Source organism: Corylus avellana, chromosome 3, assembly GCF_965113065.1.
Source record: "Corylus avellana chromosome 3, dhCorAvel1.hap1.2, whole genome shotgun sequence".
Lineage (NCBI taxonomy): Eukaryota > Viridiplantae > Streptophyta > Magnoliopsida > Fagales > Betulaceae > Corylus > Corylus avellana.
The window spans coordinates 28,183,429-28,202,469 of record NC_142492.1 but is presented as its reverse complement, the minus strand read 5'-3'; the positions used below and the strand labels follow the sequence as shown (position 1 = coordinate 28,202,469).

Sequence of the window (19,041 nt, the reverse complement as noted above, 5' to 3'; positions counted from 1 at the left end):
ACTTTGGACCCCTCCGTCAGTTTTCAACCTTAGACTTAACGGTTTAACTTTTTAATACCCATTATACCCCTTGTTAAAACTACGCTGTTTTGGATCCCTAAAAATTATTACAACACTCACCTAGTCCAAAACGACGTCGTTTTGGGCATTAATTTTTTTTTTAAAAAAAAAAAAAGAAAAAAAAAAGTGGAGTAATATCGGGCTGGCTCCAGCTACCCCCTTGGCCAAAAATGGGGTGGTCCGGCCACCCCATTTTAGCCAAGCCTGATCCTTCTCCCCCTTTTTTACCTTTTTTTTTTTTTTTTTTTTTATTAGTAAAAAAAATTTAATGCTCAAAACGGTGTCGTTTTGGCTGGGGTGGGTGCTGTAGTTTTGGGCATTTTCAGAATTTCAAGTGGGCTGGGTAGGGGTATAATGGGCATTTAACGTTGAAAACTAACAGAGTGGTCTAAAGTGAGAGAAAATGAAAGTTTAGGGGTTCAAAATGAGAGATTTAGAAGTTCAGGGGGGTCTGCAAAATCGGCCGGAAGTTCAGGGGGGTTTAGTGAAGTTTCCCCTAAATGTAAATATCTGGCACTTTTAAAGAAAAGAAAAAACATGCTCATCAGATTTTTGAAGTCACCCCATGGCCCTTGAGGGTAGTTCGGCCGCCACCCCCAACCAAGGGTAAATCCATAATTGTTATTTTATTTTTTTTAATTTGATCCTTGAGGGTGGTTCGTGGGGTTGCTAGCTACCCCCAGGGCGAAAATGGGGTGGTCGGCGACCCCTAGATCTATTTTTTATTTTATTTTTTATTATTGATTTGGTCCTTTTGAAGCCACCCCCAAGGGCAAGGGGTGGTTTCCACTGCCCCACCCCTGGCCGGCATTCCTCTTGAGTAAAAATAGGGTGGTTAGTCATTCTTTTATTTTTTATTATTATTTTTTAAATTATAAATAATATTTTATTATTATTTTAATAGTGAGACAAGTATTCCATTTAAGGTTTTAAAATTTTTAAAAGGAATTTTAAACCTTTAACTGAATACTCTAAATGGACAGGAGAGAATCCGATTTCAACTTAAATATGCTGAAAATGCTCTTAATTATTTCATCTAAGTGCGGGACCCTGCCATTACTTGATTCAATTTAAACCAACGGTTTTGTTCCTTTTGGTCCGACGTCATCCCTGACGTAAACGGCATGCGTTTGTTATAAACCGTATACGAAAAAGAAGCAGCCATAAAAAAGATCCAAAACCGACACATCAAACATGTGCTCTATCGGTCTTTTAACAACGACAATAGCGTGCAATATAGTAGATTGAAACTAATTTTTTTTTTTATTTTAATTATTTTAAAATAAAAAATTTAATTAATAAATTTTTCTCGCTTTTAATTCGACTTTGCTGGGGATAGTGTTGACCTCCGCTGAAAAAACCACGTGGATAACATATATGTTTTTAGCGTTATTTTAAAATGAAAAAGAGGGAAAAAGAGTTAAAAAGGGATTAGGATTTTATTAGGAAACACAATGCATAGACAGATATGAATAGGGGATGGTGCACGGGTGAGCGGTCCTAGTAATTATCTTCACCAACTATTTGCTTCGGTTGTACGAACAATCAAAGACGACTTTTCTGAATTTCATTCATAGCTCGGGGATTATATTTTGGGGTTCATTAGGGTGAGCTTCGCGTGAATTTTTCTTCCTCTGATTTGTTCGGAAATGGAGGGCGTTGATCATCTGGCGAGCGAGAGGAGCAGGGCTCAGTTCGATGTGGAGGAGATGAAGGTCGTCTGGGCCGGCTCTCGCCACGCCTTAGAGGTCTCCGATCGCATTTCTCGCCTCGTCGCCAGCGATCCGGTGCTTTTTCTCTACTTCTTCTTCTTAATTATTATTATTATTATTATTATTATTATTATTATTCACTAGCTCTGTTTGGATCCCGAGGAACTGTTCGAAACGGATAAGTTTTGATCCTATGTTTCTTTTTTAGTGGATGCTGTTCTTAGCTTTGGTTTTTGTAAGGTACACAATTGTTAAGAGTTTTTAGTAAACCAAAAATTTTGTGATATGGTTGCTCCAATTTCTGCTAGAAGTTTTTTATTTTTTTTATTTTATTTTATTTTTATAAATATTATATTTTTTAGAAAATAAAAAAATAAAAAAATTAGCTGCTGGAAAACCATCTCTTTTGAATTTTTATGGTGATCGTGCAATTGTAATCTATAATGGTTTTGTAGACTTCTTGACCCGTTCTTCTGAATTGGGTTTGATTTCATTATTCCTGTGGTTCTAATGGTCCGTTTGGTAGACGAGAAATGAATATTGAGCCAACTGTTAGAAACTCCACTATGTTTGTAATCTTTTGGGATGGAAGAAAACTGAAATTAGGAAGCAATTAAGCAAAGAAATGTGAATATGATAATTCTTTTCCCTTTTTAGGCCTTTCGAAAGGATAACAGGACTAGTCTAAGCAGAAAGGAGTTATTTAAAAACACTCTCAGAAAAACGGCTCATGCATGGAAACGGATCACCGAGCTTCGTCTTTCTGGTATGTCCCCACTTGATTGTCTATGTTATGTTTCTTTCCTTCTGTTACTTATTTTCTTTTCTTTTACATTTTTTGACATTTTGGCCCCGGGTGAATATCTTTACAAGTTTCATTTAATTATATTATTCATATTGACAAGTTCTATTGTTGCAGAGGAAGAGGCATCTAGGTTAAGGTTTTATGTGGATGAACCTGCTTTTACGGATCTTCACTGGGTATGAACTATTTCTTGTCTTGATGGTATTGTCCTTCACCATTTTTCCATAACTATTTAAATCTATAAGGAACACTGAGATATTCGTGGAAAGATGGTTGGTTCACTGACATGGTTAAGTTGGTCATAGGTTTAGTTCATAGAATTTCATGTGTACCACATCATTTCAAGCTGACTTCTACGATTATATTATTCAAACATTTGGCTTCCTTGCTTGCAATGATAGCTTATTTGTATTTTTTCTGCTTAGGGCATGTTTATACCAGCTATTAAAGGACAAGGCACAGAGGAGCAGCTACAAAAATGGTTGCCTTTGGCATACAAGATGCAAATAATTGGTTGCTATGCACAAACTGAGCTTGGTCATGGGTCCAATGTTCAAGGGCTTGAAACAACTGCAACGTTTGATCCCCAAACAGACGAGTTTATTATTCATAGTCCTACATTGACTTCAAGCAAGGTGAGTAAAATGCGCAATGAGCTACTGTCTTTTTTTTCTTTTTTTTTCTTCGTACAGTTAATCATTTATAATGAAAATTACATATTAAAGAGCTGCTCCAAGAGTCCATTTTATTTCATTTTGTAACAGTATTCTTAAGTATAATCCAGTGAAGACTTTTATCTCTTTGTCGATACATCTGCTATGTCTGGTGCTTTTTTAAAAAAGAAATGTTGTTTTTTTTCATTGCCTCCTTTCTGAGCTTGCTAGACAAAGTTCTTATTATTGATTTCTCACTTCTGTGAATAGTGGTGGCCTGGTGGATTGGGTAAAGTTTCCACACATGCTGTTATTTATGCACGTCTTATTATTGATGGCCAAGATTATGGTGTCAACGGTAACTACAAATCCAAACCCATTCAAAAATTTTAGCATGGAAAATTTTCTTTTGTGCAATAAATATGAAATGTTCCCATTTTTAGGTTTCATTGTTCAGCTGCGGAGTTTGGATGATCACTTACCTCTTCCGGGTATAACTGTTGGTGATATTGGAATGAAATTTGGAAGTGGAGCATACAACACCATGGACAATGGTGTCTTGAGATTTGATCATGTTCGCATCCCAAGGGATCAAATGTTGATGAGGTTTGTTTGTTTTATATGTGCCTCTTCTCTTTTCTCCTTCTCCATCTTTTTCTCTTCCTCCCCCCTTCCTAGATATTTAAACCTATTAATGTGAAATGGCCCCAAACTACTTATCAAAAAAAAAAAAAAAAAGGTGAAATGGCCCCATACTGACTAATTACTTTTAATTTTTCTTGGGCAAATTACCTAATGAGCCTCCTGTTGGGCATCTGTTCATGATTGGATCTTGCCAATGTAGTGCCTTTAGTTTTTGTTACCTAGTGGTCAATTAAGATTTTCATGGTTTGGATAAACCACCTTGAACATCTATCATAATTTTAGTACTACAAAGTGGAGGGCTTGTTTTAAAGGCACCAAAGTAACACTGAGAATGTTTTGGTACCAGAAAATCCACAAAAATTCCTGGACAGGAATAACCAACAAATTGTGGGGCATTGAAAGTAATTCACGAAACATGAGTTCTGTACATTCACCCTTCTGTAACATGAAACCATGAAAGTGAAGTATCTGGATTTTCTTAATGTAGAATAACTTGACAAGTTACCTGACTGCTCAAATCCCACTTTTTCCAACGTAATAAAAGTTTTATACTTTCCAGAGTACTCTTCATTTTGCATGGACTGGTAGGATGGGTGTTCTGAAGCTTTTTGACTGTACCAGGGTTTCACAGGTTACAAGGGAAGGGAAATTTGTGCAATCCAATGTTCCAAGACAGCTTGTTTATGGTACCATGGTATATGTGCGGCAAACAATTGTAGCTGATGCTTCCTGTGCTTTATCACGGGCAGTTTGTATTGCAACTAGGTATAGTGCTGTTCGTAGGCAATTTGGTTCGCAGAATGGTGGTGTTGAGACTCAGGTATGTTAATCCTTTTTCTGTTAAAAATTGTGAGTATTCTTGCGGTATGGGACATGCTATTGATAAGAGCTGAGTCAACTTGCAGTTTGATGAAAATTGAGGTAATTTGGGTTGTACAGTTCAATCTCATCTGGAAGATCCCTGTTTAGGAGATTTTAGTAAGTTATGGGGCCGCATAGTGGATTGTACTGGTTATGAATTTTTCTGACCATTATACTCAATCTAGATTGTGCAACATTGGAGACATCGGATGCACTTCCTGCTGATCTTGTACACCTATCTTGTTGAATTGGCAATATTTAGGTGCCTTTTATGACCGCTCAGAATGAAAATTAATAGCTAGGATATACTTATTTTTTCCTTAAACTCCAAGCGTAGGTTCCTGAGAAAATTGTGTGCGTGCTCCCCCCCCACCCACCCCTCTCTCTCTCTCTCTCTCTCTCTCTCTCTCTCTCTTTGTGTTGATGAGTTACTACAAATTGATTTTCTTGTTTTTCTTAAAAAGACGCCTCTTACACTTTTGTCTCTTTTGTTTTTAGGTGATTGATTACAAAACTCAGCAAAGTAGACTCTTCCCTTTGCTGGCTTCTGCTTATGCTTTCAGATTTGTTGGTGAGTGGTTAAAGTGGCTATATACGGACGTGACCCAAAGATTGCAAGCCAATGATTTCACGACATTACCTGAGGCTCATGCTTGCACTGCGGGTTTGAAGTCGCTGACAACTTCGGCAACTGCTGTACGTGATTATTACTGATCCCAGCACCTTGCTTATCTTAAATATATCAATCAGTGTTGCTTCAGTGTTTGTGAAGTCTCTCTCTCTCTCTCTCTCACACACACGCCTGCACACACACTCTCACACAATGACACTGGGCTTAATGAGGTTTTTTGAGGCAAAGCCTAATTGGGATGGTTGAACTTAAGTTAAGGTCAAACTTGGTACATGTGCCTTTAAGCCAAACCTATATATTACAAATTTGATGAGCCAAATACTCCATAATGATCTAGTCTATCAGTCCTGAGCCAAATCCGTAGTATGTAACAAAAATCTGCACTTAGTGCTTCATATTGAAATTGTAAGTCAGATTGTGGATGACATATGTTATATATACAAGCTGTGGCATGTAATAAGGATTGTATTTTGCCAGTTCAGTTGCACTCAAATTACCTGAGAACCTTTATTCAGTTATTTCACAATGCAGAGTATTCTAGTAGTTCTTATTCATTTTCATCTAGTGCTGGATATCCATCATTGTTCTAAATTGGATCTTTACATGTCTCAAAGTGCTTTATATATATGCATCCATGTAGGCTTTCCCTTATGTGCTGTCCTCTTGTATGCATTTTATTAAGACATGATTGCATTATATTTCAATTTTCTTTTTTTAATCTGTCAGATGTATTTTAAGGTATCACTTCCTAATTGTAATCCTTCTAATTGAATTTGGTTGCAGGATGGAATTGAAGAATGCCGGAAATTGTGTGGTGGCCATGGTTACCTATGTAGCAGTGGGCTGCCTGAGTTATTTGCAGTTTACGTCCCTGCCTGTACATATGAAGGAGACAACATTGTTCTGCTTTTACAGGTATTTCAAAATGAGATATCTATTCTTTTATTTCATATAAAATGTAAATATATAGTGGAATTATGGGCCATTCAATGTGCACTGTCAGTTTGCTTTGGCAGTGAAGAAGATTTGCCTTTGAATATTTGAGTAGTAGGTAATACTTTCAAAATGAGGCTTACAAAATATATAATTAGTTAAGATGGTTAATAATGAGTGCTTGTCTATAAAATATTAAATCACCACTTATCCGAAAAGCTTAAGCTGATAAGAAGAGATGAATTTAATTATTCAATTTATGTTATGACACTTCCCCTCATGTGTGGGTTCAACTCTTCCTTAATAGGTAAGGCCCAACACGTGGAATCTTTAATTGAAATTGGAGGTAAATGATAGATACATGGTTCGAACTTAGGACCTTTGCTCTGATACCACGTTAAATCACCACTTATCCCAAAAGCTTAAATTGATCGGAAGTGAAGAATTTAATCATTTAATATATATTCTAACATAAAAATTTATCGAATTTAATTGATCTCTTCTTGTTTATTTAGTCTTTCAAATGTGCATTGGCCTTACTTTTTTATATGAGAACAATCAACCCAAGCAGAAGAGTTGGCCTTTCCAAACTTCAGTTTGTGGACTTCAGTTAGGCATATCAAGTTCTTGTCTCTTATAGTCTACAATTTGGTTGAGGTTTTGGTCTGTCCAACTCGAATATTGCCTTTGTCATGTGTATACCTTTTTAACTTTCAATAGTCATCTTGTTACAAATGTATGTTTTTATTCATTTCTGAAAGAAATTGTCTGTAAATCTGATATGAATGTAGTACATCTATCTTAGCCAACATAATAGAGCAATCTTGTGCATCTCATGGAATTTAGTGGTTCTGTGTTGTGTTCTTTTTCTATCTTTCTTTAAACATACAAATATATCCAGAAAGGGGCTGTAAAGTGTAATGAATATGAACATATTTGCCACTTTCCATAACTGGTGGTAAAGTATAGGTTTTAGGATCAATTTTGTATTCGATTTCCTATTGCAGTTATGGTGATCAATTATTCAATCCAATTAAAGTAAAGAAGTACCTTGGAATTCCTAAGCGATTTACTTGTCTATGTATCGTTCCATTCGATCTTTTAGGTCCCAAGAAAGACGTAAGTTTTTGGTAACCCATCCACATCTCAAATGTCCCTTGACATTGATGAAAAAATGACAAATCAAAACTTCTCCCATCTCATCATTAACCGGTGTAGGATTAAAGATTAGGTCCCAAGATTTGAGTAAAATAGGGTCAGGCAAGGAATTTAATCAAATGTTCGTTGTTCAAATATCTCAGCTGCTCGAGAAGATATATTATTATGAATAATAGTTTTATAACTTTGGTAGAATTAAACCCTCGACTTACCCCACCCTGACTGGTTCAATGTCTGCCCCCCTGTGCTAAAAGAACTTTGGAGCTGTGCCAATGTATTCAAACATTAAGTTTTCATCTTTAGTTGATGCAAGTTGGGATAGGCTTAAGTTAGGACAAACAATGGTTGATATTGGCGGAGCACTCTACTATAGACCTGATGGATGGCATTTATTGGGTAGGTTAATCAAAGTCATTTTGTGTCGGTCATTGTCAGCCGTACATGCTCAATTGGTAGCATTATATTCTTTGAAGTAACTATGTGTGCTGACATTCGACTACGAAAACACCTGTGGTAGGTTGCAAGATTTCTTATGAAGACCGTTTCTCAGCTGGGGTCTGGGAAGAAGCCTGTTGGGACAACAGCTTACATGGTGAGAGTGGAACAGTTGATGCAATGTCGCTGTGCCGTTCAAAGAGGTAATACTCTTTTCATGCCACTGAAATTGTTTCTTCATCATGGTTTCATTTATAGAATGTTTGGTAAGTATCATTCAAAATGACAAAACCTAAGCTTCACAGATTTTCCTTTTATAATACTGGGTGGTTCTTATTGGTGCATTGAGAGAATTGTGTTCTCATTTGCGACCTCATTTGTGATGGTTATGAAATATGATTAACTCTATAAGCTGACCTCTGAGCTTCTCTCTGATGCTAGTGTGTTTGCCATGCATAATTTGGTAATTTGTATCCTTTTTGATGGTCTGCAGCTGAGGATTGGTTAAAGCCCAGTGTAATACTAGAGGCATTTGAAGCTAGGTCCGCAAGAATGTCTGTTGCCTGTGCTCAAAACCTTGCCAATTTTGCAAATCCGGAAGAGGGTATGCCTAACTTGATTAAAGTATATTCTAGATGCACCTCTCTCTCTCTCTCCACGTTGTTGTTTTCCCATATATACATTAGTACATTATGTGGCTAGCATAATCTTATTGCTTGAATGAGTTGAACATCAACATGTCATTCTATAGAACATATACTTGGTGGTTTGAACTTCTTGCATGTGTTTTTATGCCATATGTAAGTGTGGAACTATGAATCCTTCTGGCTTCTTAAACTCAGAGAGTTCCCAAAGTACTTCATCTTCATAAGCTAGATGTGTTTCTACTTACTCTGTTCTTCACTTCAGGATTTTTGGAACTCTCAGCTGACTTAACTGAGGCAGCAGTTGCTCATTGCCAATTGATTGTTGTTTCCAAGTAAGTTTCTTACACATTATCCTAGAAATTAAATATTTATTGGACTTGGCTCCTTGTGGTGCCTCTCACATCGAACATCCTGTATGATGCAATCACAAAATTCTTTTTGGCTAGCGTTTAGCCTCTGCAGCCTTATGACTATCACATTGTTAATGCACCATATCATGAAAGAATATTTTCTATCATTTTAACAAGAAAGTGGAACAATAGAGTTTTTTTTCTTATGCCCATTGCTTTTTCTGGAAATGACAGCAGCACTCTGTACCACAATGTGCCAACCATCTTAAAAGACATGATAAAGAAAATTGTTATTTTCTGCTAATCTGATAGTAGAGAAAAATAGTTAAAGCTGAAGCAAAATTTTAATTCGATTCTTTTCTATCTTCCACTTCAGGTTCATTGAGAAACTGAAACAAGACATACCTGGAAAGGGAGTGAAAGAACAGTTAGAGATCCTCTGCAACATATATGCTTTGTTTCTTCTTCACAAGCATCTAGGTGATTTCCTCAAGACTGGCTGCATCTCTCCCAAGCAAGCTTCACTTGCAAATGATCAGCTAAGATCTCTGTATTCCCAGGTTTGTCCCAAACAATTTTCCCTCACTATTAGCTTAATCATGCCAAAAAACACCTGTCTTCTAATTACCAAATTTGATTCGTGGATTCTTAGGTCCGTCCTAATGTGATCACCCTTGTTGATGCCTTCAATTACACCGACCACTTCCTTGGCTCGGTTCTTGGGCGATACGACGGTAATGTGTATCCAAAACTCTATGAGGAGGCATGGAAGGATCCTTTGAATGATTCAGTTGTGCCGGACGGCTACCAGGAATATATCCTGCCTATGCTGAAGCAACAGCTCCGTAACGCAAGACTTTGAAGAATATTGAATATGATTATGCAGATGGTTCCATATATAAATTTGGATATTTGTAGGGTTTTTTAGTTAATAAAGCCGTCAGAAGGTGATAGTTTGCTGTTAAATAAGTTATGATTTCGGCAAGAAGTGCCCTAAGTAGCAATACGCTCTAAATGTATGATTTGCATAATGATAGTAGATGCAGGGTAAAAGTACCTTTGACGGCTTCTTCACTCTTTTGTTTGTGATTATGGTTGATGGATATAAATCACTTTACAGAAGCTTATTTATTTCAGAACATTTGTAGAAGAGGCTTGTCGTTCTTCACTTTTTTTTCTTTTATTTTTTGTTTAAATATTTGTATTATATTCATATTTTATCCTTTTGTTTTATCTTTTTTATATGTAATATTTTATTCTTATAGGAGACAAGTGTTTATATTTGATTGGGACGATGGTTTTCGTCGGGATTTCAAACGAGAAGTCAACGTAGGGAGTTATTGATCCACTTGATGTGTGCCCCCTGTCATGTCTATATATAGTGCTCATTGTAAACAAAATGAATGTAAAGAAAATCATACACAAGTATAATTTTTATAGAATTTGACATTCAACGTTAAAGCCATTTGATTTCACCCAGAGCATCGACACTAGATCGGCATACACTGATACCGATGAGTCCATGACAAGAAGGAAATGGGTGAGGCCAAGTATGAGCTCAAAAAGGATAGGCTCAGTTGGGTGTTAGGAGAGGAGATGAGCAAAAGAGAGGTAGAGAAAGAGGAACTATGTAATGCCCCCTACTTTAATTAGGGTTAAGAGTGTCTTAATTATAACTTAAGGATGTTGGGGTTGGTTATTAGTTGGTAAAGTGTGAGATCTTGAAATTTTTAAGCATATCCTGTTTGGTCAAACGTTCACGTGTAACCCTAGACTTGAACATTCAATATAGTACAACTAAACTTCCACTTACTAAACTTCCACTTGAACCTAGATCCGAACATTCGATAATATAGCCCGAGTGTTTGATGACTGTCAATACTAAAAAATAACACTTCAATCCTTCTTATCCCTTTAGTTCTGGTACTACATGGTTCTACTCTGTAAGAAATCCGCTTGCCCTGAAATGACCTAGCCCAATAGGGAAATCCCAATTCATTGAGCCTTTCGATATAATCAAATAGAACGCCCCAAGGGCACCTTATTCTAGGAGCCCAAACTATGTGATTGAATAAATCCTCCTCTATCCGTTGCGGGTTGAGGACTCCTTCTCGTTCCGCTCCTTCAAACTCTGATTTGTATTGTTCATAGAGAAATCTCTTATCAACGATAGAACAAGATCCATTTTGCATCATATCTAAGGGATTCCTTGGTTCATATATATATATAACAAGTATAATGAAAATGAAAAACTTATAACAAGATTAAGACCTATACTACTAGAAAAAACATATCTTCCAAAGAACAAGGCTTTTTTCTTAAAAGCCAATTCATTTGGGGCCTTGCATATCCACTTGTTTGCATATATATATATATATATATGAAATGACGTCTTTTTTGTGTTAAATATATATATAAAAATGTATAAAAATCTAGAAACGATGTCGTATGTAGTAGGGTTATTAATTGCAAACCTCTTAGGTTGTTAGAGAATTTTACTAACCGTGTAGACAGGGGCGGAACTAGAACCTTTCATTTAGGGGGAAGGATTTTTTTTTTTTTAAAAAAAAAAAAAATTTGGGGGGGGGGGGGAGGGGGGGAATCAATTTTTAAAGGTTTATTTTATAATATATATATATATAAATTCTTTTTTCGGGGACTACCTTATGCCTTGAGAGGTCCAAGGCATATTTTTATTTTATAATTGTCCAATAATATTGACGTGGCACTCCAAATTAATTATTTGATATTTTTCTATTTAACAATGATTAAAGGGTTAGTTAGGAGTGCCATGTCAGCCTTGTTAAATAAATATTAAATAAAATTATATTATCTAGCATTTCTCAAATCATATATATCAACCACCCCCACATAATTATTCTTCACATCAGCCAAACAAGGTGGCTTGAATAGACAATTTAGGGGCAGACACTGAAATTAAACTAAATAAGGTATCTATATATCATGTGGCTGTAATTAAACAAAATGGTATTCATACTAAAAAAAAAAAAAAACAGGATATTGTAAGGCATTGGTCCCTCAAAATATGTATATATTGCACCTCCTAGGCTTTGTTTTGGAACTCTTTTGCCAAAAACCTAGAAAGGTTGGCAAAATCCGGATAAAAACCTGAAAAATCTAATTATATCTACTTGTAAACAAAGATGATATAGCTTGCGATTGGTGTTAGCCTCCTTTGAATTTCTATTGGTAATTGTTTTTGTGAGTATCCCAATGAACAATGCCTCATTTATTCGAGTATTTGATAGATGACACTAGATTGGATTTTGTATTAGGAGAAAATAATTATTAATGTCACTTTTACAATATATTGTTTTAAAATGCATTTTTTAAAAATAAAAAAATACGCGTTTTCTTTTGTACTGTAGGTAACGGGATACGTTTTAAAAAACACACAATGTTAAAGACTAAATTGTGATTTTAAAGGCCAAACTATAATTTTATCAGACGTTTAATGTTTATTTTTAAAAACCATATTTTTAAACTATAAATTTTAAAATCATTATTTTTAAATTGCACATTTTAAAATCTCAAACTCAAACGCACTCGTAAAGCTCACATTCTATTGCTTTTTAATATTACCTCAACGGAAGTCCCTGGCCAGTGACGGAGGGAGGGGGGGACTGGGATAAGCCATGCCACCCGCAAAAAAAAAAAAACAAAACAAAACAAAAACAAAAACAAAAACAAAAACGAGTAAAGTTTTAGTTTGAGTCATTTGGCTCCCCAATTTTTTTTTTTTTTTTGGCCCTATGTCCTTGACGGTAGTCTGTAGTTTATAAAAATACAACCAAAATATTTTTTTTTAGTAAAAAAATGGCAGGCCTCCTCCCACAAAATTTTCTGATTCTGTCCTTTCCGTGGCCTCTTCAATTTGGAGAAATTTGCTCTGCAAATCTTTGGTGTTATATATATTGTCAATATATGCATGGGAAGTATATAACATTGAAAGAATATAAAAATGATGCATTTCTTGGCTTTTCCTTCGTTTTCTTCTTGAGTTTTGACCATACAAGTGTTGATGCCCCCATGCACGTGATAAAACCTTGGCTCCTGTCTCCCAACCCCACAAAGATACCAAGTGTACGTTGATTTTGGTCACATTCATTTAATTTTGATGTGTCAATTTGCTACCTCGCCATCTTTCAAAGGTTCTTCAACATTAAATGTTAGATGGTTAAAAAAAAAAAAAATTTGTTAGATTTGGTTTAAGGAATACTATATTATATGTGGGAGTGGGAAACATATTCCCTACAACATACTTTAGAAATTATATATATGAATCTTAATTATTCATGCATGTTAACATTAGACACATCGGAATGTGAATGATCAGATCTTCAAATGGATTATTTATTTATTTATTTATTTTTAAGAATTAACATTATAGGCAATATTGTCGGAAAAATGTAAATGTTGCGACACTTTCGATAAACGGGGGAGAAAACAATATCAAAACGTGCCTAGTTAATTTTAAGGTCGATGACAAGTTAACCTATAAATTCGACACAAACATAATACAGAATTAATAAGTTAGAATTTGGTATAATCAGGTTTGCAACCTACTTGACCCGTTTATTAAATAAGTCAATCCAGGTAAATCTGTTAAAAATCATTTTTTTAATAATTACAATTAAAACGACTTCACTTCTCGACATGAAGATTCATGGTCCTATATATTGTGGATGAGCAATGCGTTAATGTTGCTCGTTGATTCTGACATTCTTGTCTGGTTTAAAGCATGGATTGATTTTGTGACCAGAGATTTGACTTCCTTCCCTAATAGTTGGTCGGTAAGGTCTTGGGGTTTCTCAGATAACTAAACAAAAAAAATATATATTATTAGGCCCGTGACCTTATCCTTCCTGACATTGTCGAGCGATACTATTTAATCACAATTAATTTCATTAAATAATTGTGATTACACTCTAATAAATATTTTTGATTAATTCAATTAATCTTAGTATTGACTTTTGATTCCTCAATGAAATGTTCCGTAACATAATTAATTTTCTACCTCTTATCCTTGAGTAACTGATTTTATTGTTATTTTTTTACTTGTAAAAGCCCTATCACATGTACATAGTTTTTCGGTATGCCCTATTAAAATTCCCTAGCCAACGACTAAGAATAATTAATCCATAAAATCTATCTCAATGGAAAATTTCTTATTAGACTCATTCTTTAGAAAAGTTTTTTCATAATGTTAGATGTGATTACCCAATACATTGCAAATGTTGACCAAAGTTAAAGGTCACATCCATAGGTATCAAAGTAACCTTAATTTCACATATGAGTACACAATCCTTTAAGGATTTAGAATCAATATTGTAAGCAGTTTTTTCAGGAGTTATTGTCTTTCTATATATGACAGTAACTCTTATGAAAAACAACTCTTTGATTCGTTTACTGCATAACACCTGCACATTAACTTGAAGCTTCCAGCTTCACTCAATCAAGTTAGATCATTAAAGTTCGATGTGTAATAGTCTTTCACAACTGGAATGCCTAATTTCATTACTGACTACGAACTATCTCATAATTTAGAATTACAAAGATTATAGACTAAAATCTTGTGTGATAACTCAGTTATTCACAACCATAAGCTATATTCAATATAATCCAAGAACCTCTTACACACATAACATATATACTTGATAATAAGCATGTAAATATGTTATATATATGCCATACGCTTAAATACTTTAATAAGTGAATAACAACTTATAGTCATCACAATTCACAAATATCAAATGTCAACATAGATATAAAATTATTGAGATTTAGGCCACAATCCCCAACAAATGTATAGTCTTCATGATGTAATGTATGCAGAAGGACTCAAGGAAAATTTACTAGCATCTGCCAACTTTATGATAATGATCTTGTGGTACAGTTTTCCAAGAAAGAGTGGAACATCTTTGACAACAATAGTAAATGGCTCATGAGTGGAGAACAAACAGCAGACAATAATATTTATGGACTCACTATAAATCCTAAGCTAAGCTACAACAGGATAAGTGTTGAGAGCTCACTCTCTCGATTATATTTAGTCATAGGTGAGAAGATTTGAAGGTCTCAATATCTTCAAATATAATCACGTTGGGAACAAAAAAAAAAAAAAAAAAAAAAATTGCCTTACCAAGGAGTGGCCATACTACAAGAAAGTAATCATGTTCTTGTTGTTCATATTAAAAAAGCATAGTTTTTCACATATTCTTCATAAAGTTCGATCTTGATTTTTGAATTTTATTTTCCAATGTGCATTTGATCGATGTTTATGAAATATTCTTCACAAGTGGCAGCCTACATATTCGAATTATGATATAATAGATTGATCCCTTCGTAGTTTAAACTCAGAAACATCGTACTATAAGGGAGTTGGGTTTAACGATGTTATTTCGTAGTGGATTAATGCCAAAAATATTCTGTGTGAAAGCTTTTTCTACAGCATTTGTTTTTCTATTTAATCGAATTCCTTCGGCGTCACAGGTTATTAGTGTCACTGAATTGATCTCTTTGAGTTTAATTAATTTATTAATAAATTAATTAGATAATTACTTCATTTTCGTATTTCAAACATGTGATGGATCTAATTAAACATGCATTTAAACTCTAAAATATCTATTGAGTCATGGAATAGATATTGCAATTCGTTATTATTTCTATTAATTGTATTTAGAATTAAATACATTTAAGCCCCTTAACTACCAGTCATTTACAAAAAAAAAAAAAAAAAAAAAAAAAAGCCCCACAAGCTCACAAGTGTGATACTTTATTAATACATCAAACTACAATTTTGCACCAAAAATGATTACCTGTTAGAATGAATGGAAAAACTAAATTTGGCCAAAATATTTCAAAAATACCCCCACTAATCCTTTATAATTATCGATCAATAAAAGAAATTAAAAAAAAAAAGAAGAGAAAACTAACCTAAAAAATAAATAAGAAAAACTTTACTTAATTTAATCCCTGAACTTTCATTGCTTTTGCAATTATCTTCATAAAGTTCAAAAACACTCGATTTAGTGTATCAAACCTTAAAAAGTTTGCAAGTTAACTCCTCCCATTAGGGTTCAAGGTTAAATCATACCGCAAATGGGTGAAATGACCTTTATAATCCTATACAATTAGAAAAAATAAAAAAATAATAAAGAAACAAACTTACTTGATTTTTTATCACTTTTGCAATCATACCCTTAAAACTTTAAAGAGTGTCACTTTTGGATTACCATTTTGCAGAAGTTTGCAATGTCAACCTTCCCGTCCAAATTCAGTGTGAAATCCTAGCAAAGAAAGTGAAATTCCCAAAATATTCCCGTCCATATTCAATGTATTTTTATAATTTTATAAACATCTTAGGAGTATTTTGAAAATCTTAGTTATCAACCGTTTGATTTAACGCTGAATTTTGACAAGATGGTTGACATTGCAAACTTCTGAAAGATGGTTATCGTTAATTGGCACTTTTTAAAGTTTAAGGTATGATTGAGAAAGCGACAAAAGATCAAGAGTGGTAAGTGAAGTTTTCTCTAAAATTATCTTTAAAACGGAGGGTTGATATTGCAATTTTTTTAAAGTTAGATACATGAAATTGAAAGTTTTTGAACTTTAAGGGGTCATTGCAAAATCGAAGAAATCTAACGGATGAGTGACATTGAAAAAAATTAGAAGTTTGATATATTAAATTGAAAGTTTTTGAACTTTGGAGAAGTAATTGCAAAAGTGGCGAAAGTTCATGGAGGTTAAGTGAAGTTTCCCTTAATATATAATATAAATTGGTTAGCGGTTATTAACCACTGTCACCTACCCTAAAACCATTAACCACAATCGATTTAGGCAATTATGCAATTGCGGTTATTAGTTGCGGTTATGTGGTTATGTGGTTCCATGATTAGTGGTCATTAGTATTTAGTAGTTCTTAATCGCCCTGCTTTTACAATGTTGCTAGTAAGATGTCAAATTATATTTGGTAATGATATGCACTAATCATATTTCATATAAAAGTCTAAATAATTGGATATGAGGAGAGACAAAGAAGCAAAGGTACTGTGGAAGATATATACTGATAAACCATGCATCATTATGAGGCTAAGAAAAATAACCCCAAGACTTTACACCTTTTGGTGCTTTGGCCCCATGTCTTTAAATATACTCTGTTATCAATGTAGCGTATGAAAGAAAGAATATGAGAAGCTCTCCTTCCTCTATTATAAGCTCTGCCTACCCCATTTTCTCCTAGTACCTCAGCCTCCTTTCTCCTCCATGGAAGAGACCAGAAATTTAAATTGTGAGGTTCAAACAACCTCTTCATCTTCCTCTTCCTCTTCATTTCCTTTTCCAACAAATGTTTCACCAGAATTCTCTGCTCAAAAAAGTTGCAAGAGAGTTGAGAAAGAGAAAATTGGTAATGAAAATAAGAAGAAGCTGAAGAGTGGGGATGATGGGAGGCACCAAATGTACAGGGGAGTAAGAATTCGTCAATGGGGGAAATGGGTTTCAGAGATCAGGGAACCAAGGAAGAAGTCAAGAATTTGGCTAGGGACATTCCCTACACCAGAAATGGCGGCTCGAGCTCATGATGTTGCGGCTCTTACAATCAAAGGCCAGTCGGCTTATCTCAATTTCCCTGAGCTGGCTCAAGCTCTACCCCGACCGGCTAGCTCATCTCCCAGAGATATCCAGGCTGCTGCAGCCAAAGCAGCCTGCATGAACTTCCCTACAACCAATGAAGCTGATCATCAAGCCACCCTGAGCAGCCAATCCATGGCCTCCCATGACACCCAAGACTCGTCATCTTCGCCGGCAATCGACAACGACGACGACGCCTTCTACGACCTTCCCGATCTCCCAGCCGACGAGTTCTGCTACTCATCGACATGGCAGCTGGCCGAAGCTGAGCCTGTGGATACCTGTCTCCGCCTTGAAGAGCCCTTTCTATGGGGGTTCTACTAGAATTTTTGGTCCAAGATATATATAAACGATCTCAAATTTTTGTTTCAAAAATTGTATCACCATTTCATTTCATGAGTTCAAAATAATAAATCTTATGAAATTGTGATACCTCTTTTGATACTTCTGTACTGTTCTGGTGATTTCTCCGAGACAATGCCAGGACGAAGGAGGTGTTTGAAGCTCAAACCTGCAGGTTTGGTCCGCCGTTTGTGGTTGCCTTGTTTGTCATGTCACGTACGTGCCTCATTTGTCAATTGACAATTGTATTTGAACCTCCACCCTCCCTTTCACATTTAATGATGGACGTTGTAAATATCCACGAGAGAGAGAAGCTAGTGTTTAATTAGTTTTTCTTCAGAGAAAATAAAAAATAATAATGGAAAGCTTCTCGTTGGTTTCAATATTGCATGAAATTTTTTAGCCCTTCTCCTAAATTTCAAACCAAATTTGTTGTTGCCGTATGAAAATGCATCATTTGCTGATTACACCATGACGCCTTAATTCTCTTTCCTAACCATCATTATTATTATTATTATTATTATTAAACCATTATTATATTTAAAAAGGGATAAGACCATATTTGAGAAGCTAAAGACTTTGCATGTCCGTTAAAGATTTACATAATATTTATTTATTCGAATTTTTAGTAATTTAAATAAATAAACATATAATTTAAGCGGTCTAGAGAAAATATCTTCCAACCCATTTAAAATAGTGTCATGTGTTTATAAACATTTAAAAAACACATTAAATTATTAACATCATTAATAACAGATTACTAACTTAGACTAAATTTAATATGTCTTTTAAATGTTTATAAATACTTAACACTATTTTAAATGAGTTTAAAGATATTCCGTCCAGACGTGCTTGTTCAAATGAGTGAGGGATTTCATAGACAAATAAATTTTGTTTATATTAAAAGCAATTACGATATGTAATTATTATAGGCTGTGTTTATCAAGAGGCTGGACTCAGGGCTGGCATTGTAGTGTCTTTTTAAGAATATGCATTTGATTGGTTTTAGTGAAAATATTTTGTAAAAAAAAAATTAAAAAAATATATATTTTATATAAAAAATATAAAAAAAATTTATTTTGTAGTAATTTTTTATTTAAATAATAATAAAAAATAATTAATCTGATATAAAAAGTAGAAATATTAAAATTAAT

The 19,041-nt window shown here is 34.5% G+C and overlaps 2 protein-coding genes across 2 annotated transcripts; both read left to right on the top strand.

Moving 5' to 3' along the window:
* The first annotated feature begins 1,516 nt into the window (after positions 1 to 1,516).
* ACX1 (acyl-CoA oxidase 1) lies at positions 1,517 to 10,040 on the top strand. The gene is made up of 14 exons (XM_059584987.2): positions 1,517 to 1,847; positions 2,430 to 2,538; positions 2,692 to 2,753; positions 3,003 to 3,212; positions 3,501 to 3,588; positions 3,674 to 3,836; positions 4,497 to 4,695; positions 5,235 to 5,432; positions 6,151 to 6,282; positions 7,976 to 8,096; positions 8,387 to 8,497; positions 8,803 to 8,872; positions 9,267 to 9,450; positions 9,543 to 10,040. Exons 1-14 carry the CDS (start codon positions 1,710 to 1,712, stop codon positions 9,750 to 9,752), a joined length of 1,995 nt encoding a protein of 664 aa, XP_059440970.1. The 5' UTR covers positions 1,517 to 1,709; the 3' UTR covers positions 9,753 to 10,040.
* Positions 10,041 to 17,092: 7,052 nt separating this feature from the next.
* LOC132175563 (ethylene-responsive transcription factor ERF039) lies at positions 17,093 to 18,270 on the top strand. The gene has a single exon (XM_059587538.2). The coding sequence runs from the start codon at positions 17,180 to 17,182 to the stop codon at positions 17,867 to 17,869; it is 690 nt and encodes a 229-aa protein (XP_059443521.1). The 5' UTR covers positions 17,093 to 17,179; the 3' UTR covers positions 17,870 to 18,270.
* The last annotated feature ends 771 nt before the right edge of the window (positions 18,271 to 19,041 follow it).